Source organism: Hypanus sabinus, chromosome 29 (assembly GCF_030144855.1).
Source record: "Hypanus sabinus isolate sHypSab1 chromosome 29, sHypSab1.hap1, whole genome shotgun sequence".
In the NCBI taxonomy this organism is placed as follows: domain Eukaryota; kingdom Metazoa; phylum Chordata; class Chondrichthyes; order Myliobatiformes; family Dasyatidae; genus Hypanus; species Hypanus sabinus.
The window spans coordinates 12,686,638-12,705,210 of record NC_082734.1 but is presented as its reverse complement, the minus strand read 5'-3'; the positions used below and the strand labels follow the sequence as shown (position 1 = coordinate 12,705,210).

General features: G+C 47.2%; 1 protein-coding gene across 3 annotated transcripts in view; it reads right to left on the bottom strand.

Annotated features, from left to right (window-relative positions):
• The window catches only part of LOC132382998 (tubby-related protein 3-like), a 79,657-nt gene that overhangs the window by 5,561 nt on the left and 55,523 nt on the right, over positions 1 to 18,573 (bottom strand). For 2 of the 3 annotated variants that reach the window (XM_059953662.1, XM_059953661.1), the window contains exons 9-14: positions 15,547 to 15,740; positions 11,667 to 11,843; positions 9,881 to 9,993; positions 5,172 to 5,286; positions 3,254 to 3,352; positions 1,909 to 2,080 (exon numbers count right to left, since the gene is read on the bottom strand). In XM_059953662.1, coding sequence (XP_059809645.1) covers positions 1,909 to 2,080; positions 3,254 to 3,352; positions 5,172 to 5,286; positions 9,881 to 9,993; positions 11,667 to 11,843; positions 15,547 to 15,740 — 870 coding nt within the window. The remainder of the gene's footprint in view (positions 1 to 1,908; positions 2,081 to 3,253; positions 3,353 to 5,171; positions 5,287 to 9,880; positions 9,994 to 11,666; positions 11,844 to 15,546; positions 15,741 to 18,573) is intronic. The other variant, XM_059953663.1, reaches the window with a different exon arrangement.

Genomic DNA, 18,573 nt, shown 5'->3' with positions numbered 1-18,573 from the left:
ACCCTAAGGATCAGAAAATAAACAGAGATCCAATAGACTCTTAACCCTTGACCTCTGGTCGTAGTCACACCCAACCTCAGTGGAAAAAGCCTGCTTGTATTTACCCTATCTATACCCCTCATAATCTTGCATATCTCTATCAAATCCCCTCTCAATCTTCTACGTTCCAAGGAATGAAGTCCTTTCCTACTCAATCTTTCCCGATAACTCGGGTCCTCCAGGCCCGGCAACATCCTTGTAAATTTTCCCTGTACTCTTTCAACCTCATTTACATCTTTCCTGTAGGTAGGTGACCAAAGCTGTACACAATACTCCAAATTAGGCCTCACCAATGCCCCGATGAAGGGTCTCGGCCTGAAACGTCGACTGTTTACTCTTCTTCATGGATGCTGCCTGGCCTGCTGAGTTCCTCCAGCATTTTGCATGTGTTGCTTTTGATTTCCGGCATCTTCAGATTTTGTGTCACCAATGCCTTTTACAACTTCAACAGAACATCCCAACTCCTGTACTCATGTGGCCGATGTGCCAAAAGCTTTCTTCACAACCCTACCTACCTCTGTTGCCCCTTTTAATGGATTTTGTACCTGCAGTCCCACATCCCTTTGTTCCACCCCACTTCTCAGTGGCCTCCCGTTCACAGTGAAAGGCCTACCCTGATTGGTCCTACAGAAGAGCAGCACCTTCCATCTGCCATTTCTCAGCCCATTTTTTCCAGCTGCTCCAGATCCCACTGCAAGCCTCGGTAGACTTCCTCACTGTCCACCACACACCCAATTCTGGTGTCATCCACATGATCATTCAGATCATTGATATAGATGACAAAACAGCAACCGATCCCTGTGGCACTCCACTAGTCACAGGCCTCCAGTTAGAGAGGCAATCATTTACTACCGCTCTCTGGCTTCTCCCACAAAGCCAAAGTCTAATCCAATTTACTACCTCATCTTGAACGCCGAGCGACCGAACCTTCTCGACCAGCCTCCCATGTGGGACTTGTCAAATGCCTTGCTAAAGTCCAAGCAGACAGCATCCACTGCCTTGCCTTCATCAACTTTCCTAGTAACTTCCTCGAAAAACTATAAAATTGGTTATAACACGGGAGCAGAATTAGCCCACTCCTCCTGCTTCAAGAACAGCTATTTCCCTTCATCCATTTGGTACTCGAACCAGCCTAATCACTACCTCAATGTTGCAACTCTGTGACCACTTTAACCAGGTTGTGGTGTAGTGGCATCGGCACTAGACCTTGAGACAAATGGTCCTGGGTTCATATCCAGTCACCTCCCTGCACGCTTTCCATCCGTACTGGGTTGAGCGTTGATAACTGGGCCTCGTAAAAAATAGTCAAATTGCTACGGAAATGGCAAAAAAATGCCACCCGATGTGCCACAAGGCGTGAGAAGGAACCTGCTGGGTTCCTCCAGCGTTTTGTGTGCGTTGCTTGGATTTCCAGCATCTGCAGATTTTCTCTTGTTTGTGATTGGACAACAACAACCGCCACACTGCTTCAACGGATATTTTGTTCTTACCACATTCCTCCTTATTTAATATGTGTCCATTTATGTTTTTCTTGTGAATGTTGAGTAAGTGAGACTGCTGCAAGTGTTTCATTGCACCTGTGAAGGGTCTCAGCCTAAACCATCGACTGTTTATTTCCCCTCCACAGATGCTGCCCGACCTGCTGAGTTCCTCCAGCATTTTGTGTGTGCAGACATGTTCTTGTACACATGGGAATAAATTAGACTGTTAACATAGTTACTGTACTTCCAATCGCCAATCTCCAACCCAGTTCTATCCTGACCCAATCCTTCAATCTGGGAATGCCAGGCAATGTCCCAGTCTTCCCCCCACCACCCCCCCCACCGCCGCCCCCCCCCCCCCCCCCAGGCCTAGCGTTTTGCCACTCACGGTCGTTGGCATGGATTATCTGGAAGTTCTTCACGGAGGCCTGGGTGACTCGGCCATGGAAGTTCAGAACATAGGTCTGAGTGTCTTCATTCCAGACCGGGGCCTTGTTGTGGAGCTCGATAATGTTCTCCATGTTCCTATTCTGCCAGCGGGTCAGCAGCGTCTCGTGTTCCTGGGGTGGACAAATACCCGTCAGGATTTACAGCCCGAGGCCCAGGTAGGGTAATAGCTCTCATCCCCGGTTCCAGACACGCAGCAGATCCAAGGGGCGGCTGCCCACTGCTCCTAATCACCAACCCTGGCCATGACTGGGTGAGAATAAGTCAGCTTTTCATTGGCCACTGTGGCTAATGAACAACCAATGGGAGTGAGGATGGGGTCTGGAGTCGGTTAACAGAGCAAAGCAGACATCGCTAGAAAAACTCAGCAGGTCGGGCAGCATCTGTGGAGATGGAAAACAGTTGACGTTTTCAGTCCAAGACCTCCATCAGAACTGAGGAAAAAAAAATCTCATGAAAGTTTAAGAGCCTCAAATAAAATGTGTGAACTTTTCTCAGTTCCAATGAAGGCCCCTGGATTGGAAATGCTAACTACTATATTTCTCTTTCCTCAGGAACTGCCTGGCCAGCTGTTTGTTTCTAATGTGGTATTTTCATTTCCATTCTCTGGGATTGTCGTCCACCATGGCTGCAATTTACAACCTGACCCTCCATCACATGGAAGACCATCAATCTCTCTCAGATCTCACCGTCACGCACTCTGTCAGCGCAGGGTGCCCAAGATCAGCCAGGGGTCAGTGTCAGGGTTTGAAATATTCCACTGCCTTATTCCCCACCTGGAAAAGGGGATGGACTGAACCTAAAACTTCCTCCCCTCCCAATCCGCCACCCATTATCCCTGTGTCTGGAATCTCAGTCTAAAACAAACCAGGATAACACACACAAAATGCTGGAGGAACTCAGCCGGCCAGGCAGTATTAATGGAAATGGATAAACGGTCAATGTTTCAGCCTGAGACCCTTCATCAGGACTCACCCCAGGGGGCTCAGCCCAAAACATTGACCATTTATTAATTTCCATAGATGCTGCCTGACCTGCTGAGTTCCTCCAGCATGTTGTGTGTTGCTCTGGATTACCAGCATCTGTAGCACCTCTTGTGTCTAAAGAAGCCAGATTAGTTTTGTCGTTGACAGGGAACTCCAGGCATTAATGCACTGGAACACACTAAGTGTGAATGAATATAGGCCGCTTGGCTCGTTGACTGACTAGCCTAGGTGTTCCAGGTTTGGGGGAAGTTTTCCTGCCCCACCCATTTCTCCTGTAGTTACCCAAAGGGCGAGACTCACGTTTTTTGGTCGAATGCAAACTCTCTCACAGTTCACGTTCATCCCTGGAATAATCACGGTCATCTTCCGAGGCCCTTTAAACCCAAGAATGTTGGCTTCCTGCATTGTGAGAGCGGAGCAAGAGAAGTCCAGGGTTAGGCTGGAGCTGTTTACCACACGAACTCCCTCTGCCCCCCTCCTCCTCTGCATCTCGTAGGTACCCGGAAATTCCATGCTCTGGCCTCCAGCTGCCTGATCCTTCCGGTTTGATCAACCCATGACTTCCTCACTGCTAGCCTCTGCTCATCAACGGACAGAGGCCCAGAATGGATGAGTGCTCTCTCTGAACTGTGCTGCCTCTGGAGAGGAGCAGCACTCCTAATTCTTACCCCCAAGAACCACTCAATGGTTCAATTAATATCAGAGAATGTGCCCCCCCCACACATGCTCATTGGTTATGTGATGTTATGTCATGTTTAAATCTAGAGAAGATGCGTTGTTCGATCTCTGATTCTAACCAAGATTTTCAAATGTTATGGGGACCCTTTCTGAACTATATTAAAAATCTTTGAATTGTTATTAAAATATAGATCTGGGTTATTATTGTAAAACACTCTATGGTAAAGTACTCTTTTCTTTTTCTCTTGTTTTTTTCCAACCAGCTTTGTCTTGGTAGGGGGTGTAGATTCTTTTATAATAAAATTAACCATACTAGTGTATTTAATTACTCAATTTACTTTATTTGATTGATTATCAATATGGGATACTGTGATTTTGTGTTATCTTGATTTATAATAAGTATCCTTATGAACTCTGTCTTTGTGTATATGAAATTTAATAAAAATATTGGATAAAAAAGAAAGAGAATGTGTATACAACCTGAGATTCTTACTCTTCACAGACATCCATGAAACAGGGGGAAACCCCCAAAAGAACGAATGACAGAAAAAAACATTAGAACCCCAAATCTGCCTGTTCCCCCTTCCCACGCACAAGGTTTAGCAAATAGCAGCCCTCCCCTTCCCTCACCTGCCTTAGCAAAAGCATCAGCGCCCCCCCCCCCACTCCACCATGTAAGCCAGGGGTCAGTAATCTTTCTGCCTCTGTGGGCCAGATTGCGTATTAATGAGCGGACGGTGGGCCTGATAAATGCCATAAAAAAACTTGAAATTTGGTAATTATCCATTTAAATACATCTAGTTACGTTTTGCCTCAAACGCATGCTAGAAAACCCCGCAGACCATTGGTTACCTACCCCGGATGTAAGCAATGGCAAAGTGCACAAAGAGACCCTGATCTTGAGTCACAGTCCACCCCAACACTCCGGCTAACGAGAGAGAGAGAGATATCACTCCTGCCACAACGAGAGGGAGACCAACAACTCGCGGTTTCAGTATTACAGTCCGCAGCGCCACTTACTTCGACAGAACCATCAAACGCTCTTCATATGACAAGCCATTCATTCCTGGAATCATTTTCGTGAACCCCCTTTGAACCCTCTCCAGTTTCAGCACGTCAACCAGGTTTTACCTATCTATGCTTGTATCTTGGAGTTATAGAGAGGTTCAGCACAGAAGCCGGCCCTTTTGCCCATCTAACCAATGCCGAAACCATTTAAAAAGTCTACTCCCATCAACCTGCACCGGGACCATAGCCCTTCATATCCCTACTACCCATGTAATCCAAACTTCTCTTAAACATTGAGATAGAGTATCTACTGAATATATCTTCTGCTTTTCATTTCTCTCTTCCACTTTCCTGACATCTCCCGCTCCTCCTCTCTATTTCAGCATCTCTCTCCTACACCTTGGCTTAACTTACATTGAGTGTGACACTAATCCCCTGCCCATGCCCACAGCACCTTCTATGTGCGAGGATATTTGAGTGATATGCTTTTAACCTCATTATTTGCTCCTTATACTTCACTGCTTATACTCACGTAGCAGATGGCCACTATCTCCTCTCGGATGGTGGCGCTCTCTGGCACCATGGGGGTCTTTTCAGGGTTCACACCATTGTCAAACACTGTGAATTTGGTCCCAAACACATTCGACCTGTGCCAGGGAGAAGCACACACTCGGTTATATCAGGGCACTCCCAGTCCTCAAGATTTCAGGTTCCGATTCAGATTTTATTTAATCACACGTACATTGAAACATTTGCATTTACAAGGATGTGCTGTGGGCAGCCCGCAAGCATTGTCACTTATTGGGGCGCCAGCGTAGCTGCAGAACGACCCATGCAGCAAGAAGAGGACAACGACGAAACCAGCTGCTTTCCCACCCACTCACGCATAGAAACAGGAACTCAACCCCAGGATAGGCCACCTCCCTCTGCATCTTCACTGGACACTATCGCCAGGCACCCAGCCCTTGGCCCTGGACTCTCGGACTTTGCGTTTCAACCCAGGACTGCCAATCGTGGGTTTCACCTTTGTGTCCTGACTCAAGGACTTGCAGACTGGTGTCTCAGGGCTGGGTAGGTCTGCGCCTGCACCACCCTGCTCCCTGGCACTTCTCTGCCACCTGTCCCACGCCCCTCCCGCGGCGCTCTACCCTCACCATTCCCAACATCCTTTGCTCCCGCCAGTTTTGCAAACTCGCTCTCCGCTCCATGTCTGGCACCCTGGCTATATATATATGTAACTGGGTGGCCATCGAATGCTATTCGTTATCGTTAAAAAATGTACTCAGGCATCCATTCAGGTAATGCTAAGAATAGTTGTCTATGCCTTTAAGTGGAGATGGTGACATCATTACGCATGCGCGGAATAGTGGGGAGACCATTTTGTTTTCTGCCTCAGAAGCTGTTGGGGCGTGGGAATCAAGTTCCCCCAGAGATACTGGGCTCGGTGAGGAAAGATTTTCACGAGTAGAGAACTCGACGCTGGATAGCGTGGCTTGCAAAGTTCCTCACCGGCCGAGTGAAATTGCCACTACCGTATTAGTACAGAATTAGTTCTGTGCGGTTTTCTTTGTATTTTTATACTGCATGCACAATTAGTCGAGATACAAGTGTGTGGATTGAAGGTTAAACGGAGGTTGTAACGGCAGGATCTGACTGTAAAGTCGTTCGTTTTGTTTTAAGACCTTCTTCTGGCACTTAAACGTCTAAAACAGATAAAGGAATTAAAACCGGAAAAAGTTTTTGTTGTCCTGAGTGTGTGCTTTTCCCCAGACTGCAACATATATATAATGTGTCTGCTGGAGTTTAGAAAAGTCATCTTATTCAAATGTTTAAGACCCTGAAGGGCCTGGACAGGGTAGATGCTGAGAGCCTGTTTCCCTTTGTGAGAGAACAGAACAAAAACCATTGTTTGAAAATAAATAAGGCCTTACCCATTTAAGACAAAGATTTTACATCATCATTTCGTTCAAGAGGATTGAGAGCCTTGGAACTCTACTCCAATTGGAGACAGATTATTCGTATCCTATCAATCAGGATTTCCCAGTAACAGCCTATTTTAATTCTACTTCCCATTCTGACATGTCAGTCCATGGCCTTCGCTTTGGCATGATGAGGCCACTCACAGACTGGAGGAGGAACACCTCATATTCCATCCAGGTAGCCTCCATCCTGAAGGCATGAACATTGATTTCTGTAACATCCAGTAATTTCATACCTTCTCTTCTGGTAATGTTTAATGGCGGTTGGCAGAGGTGCATTAGCGCCACCTACTGAGCGTCGTTCAAACATCAAATATTTTTTTCTTCCAGAAAGTTTTCCTCCACCATCCCTTTCACATCCGTGTCACTACAACCTCACATTGTACAACGAGCATTCAAATCCCCTGACTATCAGCTAACAAACTTCTAGCGTTCCATTGTAGGACGTTAAAACAACAAGAAAAGAGAAAATACATTAACAATCCTTCTCTGAACATCAGTTAACAAACTTCTAGCATTCCATTGTAGGACGTTAAAACAACAAGAAAAGAGAAAATACATTAACAATCCTTCTCTGAACATCAGTTAACAAACTTCTAGCATTCCATTGTAAAAAAATAGAAAAAAAATTAACATCCTTTCTTTGAAGTCTGAATATTATTTACCCCTCCTTTAAAGCATCATTAACAACTTCTAGATTTAAATCTTTTATTTCTAGATTTTTTTTTCTGCAGCTTTTGATATAATTTTAATTTTTCTGTCCTGCTTTTAGTTTGCGCTGTACAGTTTACCACATCTGCCACTGAAGTGACAAATTTTAGTTTATCAACAATCAACGAATCCGTTCTTATAAAATCATGCACTTTATACACTGACTTTAGTAAATCTAATCAGACTGATATCAGAAACCTGTCCACATTCAAACCCAGCAATACCTTAAACTCTTCTTTCCATTTTATATTTGCAGTATATCCTGAATCCATCACTGGAAAATAAGTCACAACAACCCTTTATTCTCCTGTTCACCAGAAGCCTGCCATTCACCTTCCTCCATACAACTCTCCTATCCCCCCAAAACCAACTCCTATTGACGACTTCCAATTTCTTCAGCACTTCCTGATATCTCTACCCCACAATCTTCAAATGAAATGCTCTGTCCAACTCTCCACTCATGACTGTCTGACTCACAGTTTCTTCCCCCTTCCCTTTCTCTCTTTTTCCATTCCCTATTCTGGCTCCCCTCTTACCTCTCCTCACTCTGATGCCCCTCCTCCTCCCCTCCCCACCAGCCCCAGCCCAATCATGGCGATAACATTTAGGGCAGCGATGAAGATCCTCCATCTCTGGCGGTGTTCAGGGCTTCCTCCATCGTGTCCGTAGCTTCCTCCCGGTCTTCAGTCACACAAATCCCGGGTGGAGACTCAGGAATACCGTCACACTCAGATGTAGAAGGAGTCTTGGTTTCCGTAACAATTGTTTGTTGACCAATCAGGGTAGTTATCCCTGAGCTGAACCTCCAAACCTGGAGGACCGGTGGACCACTCTTAGTCTGACCTCTACCCTTTGACCTGTTTGGCATGGGTGACCCTACCAAGAGTCAAAGGATAAAGCCCCGACTCCATCCAACATAGTTCTCCAGGTCATGGAGGCACACAAGCCTCCAAACCCTACGATGAGGTTGAGGTCCTCTTGGAAGCTTCCTGCTCTCCCTTTCAGTAAATCTCGGTTCCAAATGATCCTGATTCTGATGCAAGGCCATCGACCTGAAACATTCCTCTCCTCAGTGATGCTGTCCAACGTGCTCACCAATGCTGCCTGACCTGAGTGTCTGGAATTCACCTCAACAGCGCTGTCTGACCTGAGGGCTCGGAAGGAGGGAAAGAGGGAGGAAGGAGGGAAGGAAGGAGAGAGGGAAAAAAGGGAAGAGGGAAAGAGGGAGGGAAGGATGGAGGTAGGGAAGGAAGGGAAGGAGGGAGGAAGGAAAGAGGGGAAGGAGGGAGGAAGGAAAGAGGGGAAGGAGGGAGGGAGGAGGGAAGGAAGGAAGGGAAGAGGGAGGGGAGGTAGGGAAGGAGGGAGGGAGGGAGGAAGGAAAGAGGGAAGACCCTGCTATAGTGTATCCTGTAAGTGGAATGCTGTGCAGCCACTGTGGAAAAAAAGTTTAGATACAAAAATCTCACACATTGTAAACATAAATCTAAAATATAACATAAAGGCTACTTTATCCTGGACGTTGCTGAGCTCACAAAACGCTGAAGGAACTCAGCAGGTCAGGCAGCGTTGATGGAGAGAATAAACCGATGCCGTTTCGAGCTGAGACCCTGCATGACCTCTGGTATTTGATATTCCAACTTTTCTCCACGCCTCTGAACCCTAAGCCTCTGACTCTCCAGAGGAAATGACTCAAGTTTGTGCAACCTCGCCTCCTAGCTCGCGGCCTCTAATCCAGGCAAACTCCTCCTGCACCCTCTCCAAAGCCGCCTCATCTTTCCTGCGATGACACCACCAGAACTACACACAATAACATGAGAGGGCATCATTTTCAGGTGAGTGTAGGAAAGCGCAGGGGATAGGTCAGAGGTAGTTTCTTTTTTTGCATAGAAACTATGTGGGCGAGTGGAATACGCTGCTATACTAGAGACATTAAAGAGACCCTTGGATAGGCACATAGATGAAAGAAAAATGGAGGACTATGCTGAAGGGAAGAGTTCAAAGGTCATGGGTCAAGGGCCTCTGCTGTCCTGTCCCCTTCTACGTTTTAAGTTCTTCACTGCTTTTAGCATTACTCAAAAGTTCAAAGTAAATTTTATTATCAAAGAGTGAGAGTAAATTTGTATATTACCATATACAACGCTGAGATTTATTTTCTTGTGGACATACTCAACAAATCTATAGAAGAGTGACAATAAACAGGATAACAAGCTGTGCAGATGCAAGTATAAATAAGTAGCAATAAATAACGAGGACCTGAGATGAAGAGTCCTTGAAAGTGACTCTCTTGGGTTCGTTACTCTCGTCCAGGCGAGCGGACAGAACTCCAGAACACTTCTGACGGAGCATCTCAGATGCTGGGAGAGCTCCAGCGCAGCAGGAGATGACCACAGAGGGGTCAGCCTACGGTATTGTCGTGATAGTGATGTGGCTTCCCCATCTGAGGATGCTATCCCTCCCCCAGGGAGTTGGTGTTGGGGAATGGCGGGGTGGGGTGGGGAGGGGCATAGGCGAACGGATAAAGAAATGTTTACACCTTTGTGGCCTGGCTCACCTCAGCTTGCCAATGAAGCTCTCTCCGCCACGGGACAGGTTCGTCGGGTCTGTGGAGATGACATAGTTGGACGTTTTACTCTTCTTCCGTTTGCGGCCGGCCATCAAGAAAATCTGAGAAAGTGATCACACGACAGGCATTGTCCGCTCCTGGTTTGGGGAATTCACAGTTTCCGCGGACAGAGTCCAGTCCGCTGCCCACCTGCATTCCCCACGGTGCCCTGTTACCACTGACCCACCGCCCTCCACCCGGTGGGAGTCAACCCATGGGGACTCCCCCCTTAATGTTTGTTGTCACAAGGTGCCAGTGCACGTTTCCCAGAATTGGGTTATTGTACCGACTGCTGCATTCCAAAGGGAGATGGAATTGGCCATGCCCGTTATGTGCTGGGCCATCACAGGATTACTCAAACCATTCCATTACATCAGGGGGTCCACGAACCCTTCAGTTAATGTCAGGGGTCCATGGCATGAAAAAGGTTGGGAACCCTTGTATTACATGGAGCTGCTGAGTGAACTCTGTCTCTGAGGCTTTCAGTATCACTGTTACTCTCTCTCTCTCTCACTCTCTCTCTCTCTCCTTCTCTCACTCTTGTCTCTCTGAGTCTCTCTCTCTCACACTCTCTCTCTCTCTCGCACTCTGTCTCTGTCTCCCTCTCTCTCACACTCTCTCTCTCTCACTGTCTCTCTGTCTCCCTCTCTCTCACACTCTCTCTCTCTCACTGTCTCTCTGCCTCCCTCTCTCTCACACTCTCTCTCTCTCTCACTCTGTCTCTCTCTCTCTCTCTCTCTCTCACACACACACACTCTCTCTCTGAGTCTCTCTCTCTCACTCTCTCTCTCTCACTCTCTCTCTGAGTCTCTCTCTCTCACACTCTCTCTCTCTCTCGCACTGTCTCTCTGTCTCCCTCTCTCTCACACTCTCTCTCTCGCACTGTCTCTCTGTCTCCCTCTCTCTCACACTCTCTCTCTCACTGTCTCTCTATCTCCCTCTCTCTCACACTCTCTCTCTCTCACTCTGTCTCTCTGTCTCCCTCTCTCTCACACTCTCTCTCTCTCTCTCACTGTCTCTCTCTCTCTCTCTCTGAGTCTCTCTCTCTCACACTCTCTCTCTCGCACTGTCTCTCTGTCTCCCTCTCTCTCACACTCTCTCTCTCACTCTGTCTCTCTGTCTCCCTCTCTCACACACACACACACACTCTCTCTGAGTCTCTCTCTCTCTCTCACACTGTCTCTCTGAGTCTCTCTCTCTCACACACTCTCTCTCTCACTCTGTCTCTCTGAGTCTCTCTCTCACACACACACTCTCTCTCTGAGTCTCTCTCTCTCTCACACACTCTCTCTCTGAGTCTCTCTCACTCTCACTCTGCCCCCCCTCTCTCTCTCCCTCCCTCACTCTCTCACTTCACTCTGAGTTTAGTGGCTTCTGCCAGGTCACTCCACGGAATTGACAGCGCTCATAGACCAGGCGGAACAGGTTGCCAACTTGTTGTCCGATGGCTTGCGGGCAGGAGGAGGTGCAAACCCTCCCACACAGAGATCACAGATGACGCATGATAATTTAGACAATGAAGAGGACATCCGACGGGAAAGAGTCACATTTCAGGAAATCCACCTTGCTGGGCTCAGTCTGATTGGCAGGTTTTGGCCCCCAGCCGGCCCCGGAAGGAACCCCCCTGCCCACGGGATGCAGCAAGTGCAGAACGTCTCCAGGACTGGGAGTCTGGTCAAAGCCAATCCGCCTGTATCTCCACCCATTCCATCAGAGTCAGTGGTTTAACCAGTACCTTTTTCCCGTCGTCTCTCTCCATGTGGAGGTAGTAGGTTGGGAATATTCCCTTATCCATTCCCTTTTTGTCCCGCGTGATCCGACATTTCACCACGGTTCCCTGGGGTGCAGGTTTGAACGCAAAATCTTCCAGATTACCGACTTTAACCGGGACGCTCTCCGCTTTGGAGACCTCCTGGATAAAAAGACAAGGTGTCATTGATGCAGTGACCGGGCAAAGTTCGAGCAAAATTAATGAATAAAAGACTTCTCCTGAGCGAAGGATAATTACATCACTGACGCAGACGCAGCTTTCTCAACCTCAAGATGTTAAAGTCATATTCTTCACCTTCCCCGCCCACTTCCTTTCTTGGATTGGTTTATTTTAAAAAAATTTTTACTGAGGTATAGCACATAACCGAAAGAAGCCACAGAGGGCTATAAATTTAGTCAGCTCCATCTTGGGTACTAGCCTACAAAGTACCCAGACATCTTTAGGGAGCGGTGTCTCAGAAAGGCAGCGTCCGCTATTAAGGACCTCCAGCACCCAGGGCATGCCCTTTTCTCACTGTTACCATCAGGTAGGAGGTACAGAAGTCTGAAGGCACACACTCAGCGATTCAGGAACAGCTTCTTCCCCTCTGCCATCAGGGAGGAGGTACAGGAGCCTGAAGACACACACTCAACGATTCAGGAACAGCTTCTTCCCCTCTGCCATCAGGGAGGGGGTACAGGAGCCTGAAGACACACATTCAACGATTCAGGAACAGTTTCTTCCCCTCTGCCATCAGGGAGGGGGTACAGGAGCCTGAAGACACACACTCAACGATTCAGGAACAGCTTCTTCCCCTCTGCCATCAGGGAGGGGGTACAGGAGCCTGAAGACACACATTCAACGATTCAGGAACAGTTTCTTCCCCTCTGCCATCAGGGAGGAGGTACGGGAGCCTGAAGACACACACTCAGTGATTCAGGAACAGCTTCTTCCCCTCTGCCATCAGGGAGGAGGTACAGGAGCCTGAAGACACACACTCAGCGATTCAGGAACAGCTTCTTCCCCTCTGCCATCCAATTCCTAAATGGACGTTGAACCCGTGAACACTACCTAACTTTTTAAATATATGTGATTTCTGTTTTTTGCACGATTTTTAAAATCTATTTAATATACGTATAATGTACTTGATTTATTTATTATGATTATTATTTTATTATTTTTTTCTTCTTCTATATTATGTATTGCATTGAAGTGCTGCTGCTAATTTAACAGATTTCACGACACGTGCCGGTGATAATAAACCTGATTCTGACTCTGAATCGGCCCTTCCGGCCCCACCACCCAGCAGCCAACAATTTAACCGATCCTAATCAGGCGACAATTTACAATAACTAATTAACCTACCAACCAGTACAGATTTGGACTGTGGGAGGAAACCAGAGCACCCGGAGGAAACTTAGGCAGTCACGGGGGAAATGTATAAACTCCTTACAGACAGCGGCGGGAATCGAACCGTGGTCGCCAGTACTGTAAAGCGCTGTGCTAGCCACTATGCTACCGTGCCACCCCTGTAGTCTGAGACAACCTATATGACTTTATTCTGCTTTTGTTATTTAAATACACACATTAATTTGCCCTCACCTGAAGCCTTCCTGCACCTCTGTACAACGTTTGTAATTTAGAACATAGAACAGTACAGCACAGGATCAGGCCCTTTGGCCCACAATATTGTGCTGACCCAATTAAATTAGTGATCAAATGGCCAACTAGACTAATCCCATGTGCCTACGCAATGTCAACATCCTTCCATTTTCCTTTCACTTGTACATATATTTAAATGTTTCTTAAGTCTCTAATCTTTTTGCCTCTACCACCACCCCAGACAGCACATTCCAGACCCCTTCTACTCTGTGTAAAAAAACTTGCCCCTCACATCTCCTTTGAAATTACCTCCTCTCACCTTAAATCCATGATATCTGGCATTAGTTATTTCAACCCTGGGAAAAAGATACGGTCTGTCTACTCTCTCTATGCCTCTCATAATCTTATAAACCTCTATCAGGTCTCCCCTCAGCCTCCAGAGAAAACCCAACTTTGTCTAATTTCTCATCTTTAGCACATCCCTTCTAATCCAAGCGATATCGTGGTAAACTTCTTCTGCATCCTTTCCAAAGGCTCAACGTCTTCCTATAATGGGGTGCCCAGAACGGTATGCAATTTGCCAACACATTGGTCCTTGTGGAGTCTCTCCAACTGAATAACTCCATCGCCCCCATCTTTGGAGTCAATTTCCCATGAACATCTCCTGCCCGACTGTTATTTATCTTGATCTCACTCCAGTTCCATCCACTTTGATTTGGACCATTTCAGATCTTCCCTTCTTTCACTCCAATCTCAAGGCGATGTCCTTAACCCCAGCACTAGGCAGGTAATAACAGCTTTCGGGACTCCCAGCACCAGCTATCACGCTGATCTCTCATGACAATATAAACTACCAGAATCAGAATCAGGTTTAATATCACTGGCACATATCATGAAATTTGTTAACTTAGCAGCTGCACTACAATGAAATACACGATAATACAGAAAAAAAAGTAAATCAATTACAATACGTGTGTGTGTATATATATATTAAATAGTTAAATTAAAAATAGTACAGAAACAGAAATAATAAAAAAAGTGAGGTGGTGTTCATGGGTTCAATGTCCATTTAGGAATCGGATGGCAGATGGGAAGAAGCTGTTCCTGAATCGCTGAGTGTGTGCCTTCAGGCTTCTGTACCTCCTCCCTGATGGTAACAGTGAGTAAAGGGCATCCCTGGGTGCTGGACGTCCTTAATCATGGACACTGCCTTTCTGAGACACCTGAAGATGTTTTGGATACCATGCCCATGATGGAGCTGACAAATTTTAAAACTTTTTGCAGCTTACTTCAATCCCGTGCAGTGGCCACCCCCCCCCCCCATATCAGACGGTGATGCAGCCTGTCAGAATGCTCTCTGCAGCACATCTGTAGAAGTTTTTGAGTGTTTTGAGTGACAAACCAAATCTCCTCAAACTCCTAATGAAATATAACTACTGCCTTGCCTTCTTTATAGCTGCATCAACATGTTGGGACCAGGTTAAATCCTCAGAGATCTTGACACCCAGGAACTTGAAGCTGCTCACTCTCTCCACTTCCGATCCCTCTGTGAGGTTTGGTTCATGTTCCCTCGTCCTAGCCTCTCTGAAGTCCGCAATCAGCTCTTTAGTCTTACTGATGTTGAGTGCAAGATTTTTGCTGCAACACCACTCAACCAGCTGGTTTGTCTTGCTCCTGTACGCTCTCTCGTCTCCAGCTAAGATTCTACCAACAATAGTTGTATCATCAGCAAATTTATAGATGGCATTTGGCCTGTGCCTAGCCACACAGTCATGGGTGTATAGAGAATAGAGCAGTGGGCTAAGCACTCATCCCTGAGGTGCACCATTGTTGATCGTCAGCGAGGAGGAGATATTATTACCAATCCACATAGACTGTGGTCTTCCGATTATCCCTTCTCCCTGCACTCTTTGTTCGTCTGTAAATTGGTAACAAATGTCACAAGCCCCTTGGTCAAGATCAGGTTGGGCAAGATCTCAGACATCCTGCTCCTGGCCAGTGTTCAGGTGTTCATGCTCTCTCTCTGGGATGGGGGGGGGGGCATATCATGCTCCTCTTCTACTTGCCCCCACCTTTCTACCTATCCTTGGCCAGCCTGCCTTCTAGCAACCTCCTGTCCCATCCCATGCCTCTGGAAAGCAAATTCACCGATTCCCAGGTTGACATTGTCTCCTACCATCTACTCACAGAGCCCCAATATGAACCGGAAAGGGGAGGTGGAAAGAAAAGAAGACAGGAAAGAGATTAAAAAACCATGGCTCACATCACAGGAAATTTTAGCAGGGACAGGGTCTGTTTGCTTGCCAGTGTTGGTCTGTGGAGAGATGCTTTCCCCCCCTTCCCTCTCGTCCTCCTCCTCCTCTTCGCCCTCGTCCTCCTCGTCTTCATCTTCCTCATCTTCATCTTCCTCCTCCTCTTCTGGATCATCCTCATCGATGAGCTTCTTCTGGGACAGAGCTGAAAGGGAGAACAGGGCTGTCAGTTCACTATTACAGGTAAACGCTGCTGCTTTGCCCTGGGGAGCCTTGGCACGTCTCTCATTACCCATCTGAGGCCTGGTGATTGAGGCCTGAGGCCTCCACCTCCTGGTCCCACAAGCCTCCAGCTCAAGCTTAGTCCAGAACTCCTTTGCGTCCGTTTGGGATTCAGGTGGCTGGTCAGAGCTTGAGTGAAAACGCTGGTGCTCCCGGTTTCCTCTCACATTCCAAAGACATAAAGGTCAGGCCTAGTCATTTGTGGGCATGCTATTTTGGCACCAGAAGCGTGGAACACTTGCGGGCGACCCAGCATTATCCTCGCTGATTTGATTTGCCGCAGACCATGCATTTCACGTGTGAGACCTCACCTTGAGTATTGTGAACAGCTTCGCACCCTTCATTTAAGAAAAGGTGTGCCGCCATCAGAAAGGGCCCAGAGGAGGTTCACAAGGATAATTCCGAGAATGAAAGGGTAATCATACGAGGAACGTTTGATGGCTCTGGTCTGTGCTCACCAGAATTTAGAAGGCTGAGGGGGGATCTCACTGAAACCTATCAAATGTGGAAAGGCCCAGACAGAATAGACGCAGAAAGGATGTTCCTCATGGTGAGGGAGTCTAGGTCAAGAGGGCAGAGCGTCAGGATAGAGCGGCATCCATTTAAAACAAAGATATGGAGAAATTTCCTTAGCCAGAGGGCAGTGAATTTGTGGAATTTGTTACCGCAGGCATCTGTGGAGGCCAGGTCGTTGGGTATATTTAAGACAGAGATTATTGGAAATGGCAAAAGAGGTTACTGGGAGAAGGCCGGGGAATGGGGTTGAGACGGGGAAAAAAAGATCAGCCATAATTGAATGGTGGAGCAGACTTGATGGGCCAAATGGCCTAATTCTGCTCCTATGCCTACGGTCTTATGTTTCGATGTATAACTGACAAATTTTTTAAAAGGCTATGACAGATTAAAAATACACAAAGCCAATATCCTGCGGCAGGATTGTGACCGTTACTCCGGGGTTTGATAGGAGTTGTGAATGACTTTTAACCTGGAGAGTGGGGTGCAAACTGTGATCATTTGGAAAGTGTGAAAGGCGGAGTGACCCGATCTTTTCCAGGAACGGAAAGAGCTTTGGAGGTGGGGGAAAGGCAGCCAAACAGAGGACAAGGCACGAAACTGGTGCAGTGGTTTAGTGTTGGACTAGTCACCCCGAAGCCAGGGCAGTTCAGTGACGTAAGTTCAAATCTCACCAAAGTCTGGAATTTTAATAAAGTATAGGCATTAGTAATGATAAAGCCACCACCTCACTTACTACAGTCCCTCTGGAAAGGAAATCTGGCCCTTGGTATGTCCCACACATGACCCCAGACCAATGCAAAGGCAGTTAGCACAATCTTAAAAACACCAGCGACTGCTGCTGTCTGTGAAGAGTTTGCACGTTCTCCCCCATGACTGGTTTCCTCCCACATTCCAAAAACGTACGGATGAGAGTTCGTAACCTCCAAGAGGACCAGAACCTTGTCACTGGGATTGGAGGCTCGCGTGCCTCAATGACCTGGAGAGCTATGTTGGCTGGGGTCAGGTAGGGTCACCCATGCCAACAGGTCAAAGGGTAAAGGCCAGACTGAGAGTGGTCCACCAGTCCTCCAGGCTCAGGGGTTCAGCTCAGGGCCAACGACTCTGACTGGTCAAACAAAATTTTATGGAAACAGCAATGAAGAATCCTTCTACATCTGAGTGTGGCGGTATTCCTGAGCCTCGATCCAGAACTTGCACGACCGACAGAGAGGAAGCCACGGACATGATGAACGAAGCCCTGAACACCACCAGAGATGGAGGATCTTCATTGCTGCCCTAATGTAATGGGCAGGGAGTAGGTAGTGAGCATGCAGTGTTAGTGCTGGGAATGTGGTGACACTTGCAGACAGCCCTCAGTACACCCTGGGCTTGTGCTGGTCACTGATGCAAACAATACATTTCACAGTCTGTTTCAATGTTTCAATATACAAGTGACAAATAAAGGTGAATCTTATTCCTTTTGATCCATGCCCTCCGGTATTCCCGACGAAGGGTGTCGGCTGAAAATTCTGACTGTCCATTTCCCTCCATAGATGCTGCCTGACTTGCTTTGTTTCCTCAGTGTTTCGTGTATGTCATAAAATGTTGGATATGAGAGAAATTCCCAGATCTCAAAATAAAATAAATCTCAGGGCTTGGTGTTGGGGGGGGGGGGGCGGTGCGGGGGTGTTCGAAGGTGCTTTGATGTCCGGTGGTGTTGATACAAAAACCAAGTCGGGTGGAGGAAAGGCTTGGCTGGATGAGGCCTGAGTGATGGGGAGGTGACCCCTGTGGGGAGCATGGCTTATTCTGATTGTCAAAACTCACTCCCGTCGTGATCGGTTAGTTTAGAAACTGCAGCTGCTTTTCCCATTGGTTAGCTGCCTGCTGTCCAGTTTCAAATGTCCTGGGTGTGTAGAGAGCACAGGTGGGAGGTGCCTTTCTCTCTTCCTTTGTTTAAGGCAAGTGGGGCACATGACCATTGAGAAGTTATGCTCTGTGCGTGCTCTTAGCCAAGTATATTTGTTGAATTCAGCTTTGTGGTTTCTGTACCTTGGGGAACAGGAATGCTCGGTTGAATTTTTACTGTTCGGACATTAATGATTAATATACCTATTCACAGTCAGTGTCTTCCGTCTCACTTGCCAGACTCACAAACCTGATTCTACAAGGGGGAATGAGGAAACCTCATAATTCCCAAGGAATGACAGTTCACCTTTTAACTCTACCAACTAATGACAAAGATAGTGGAGACCACCTAA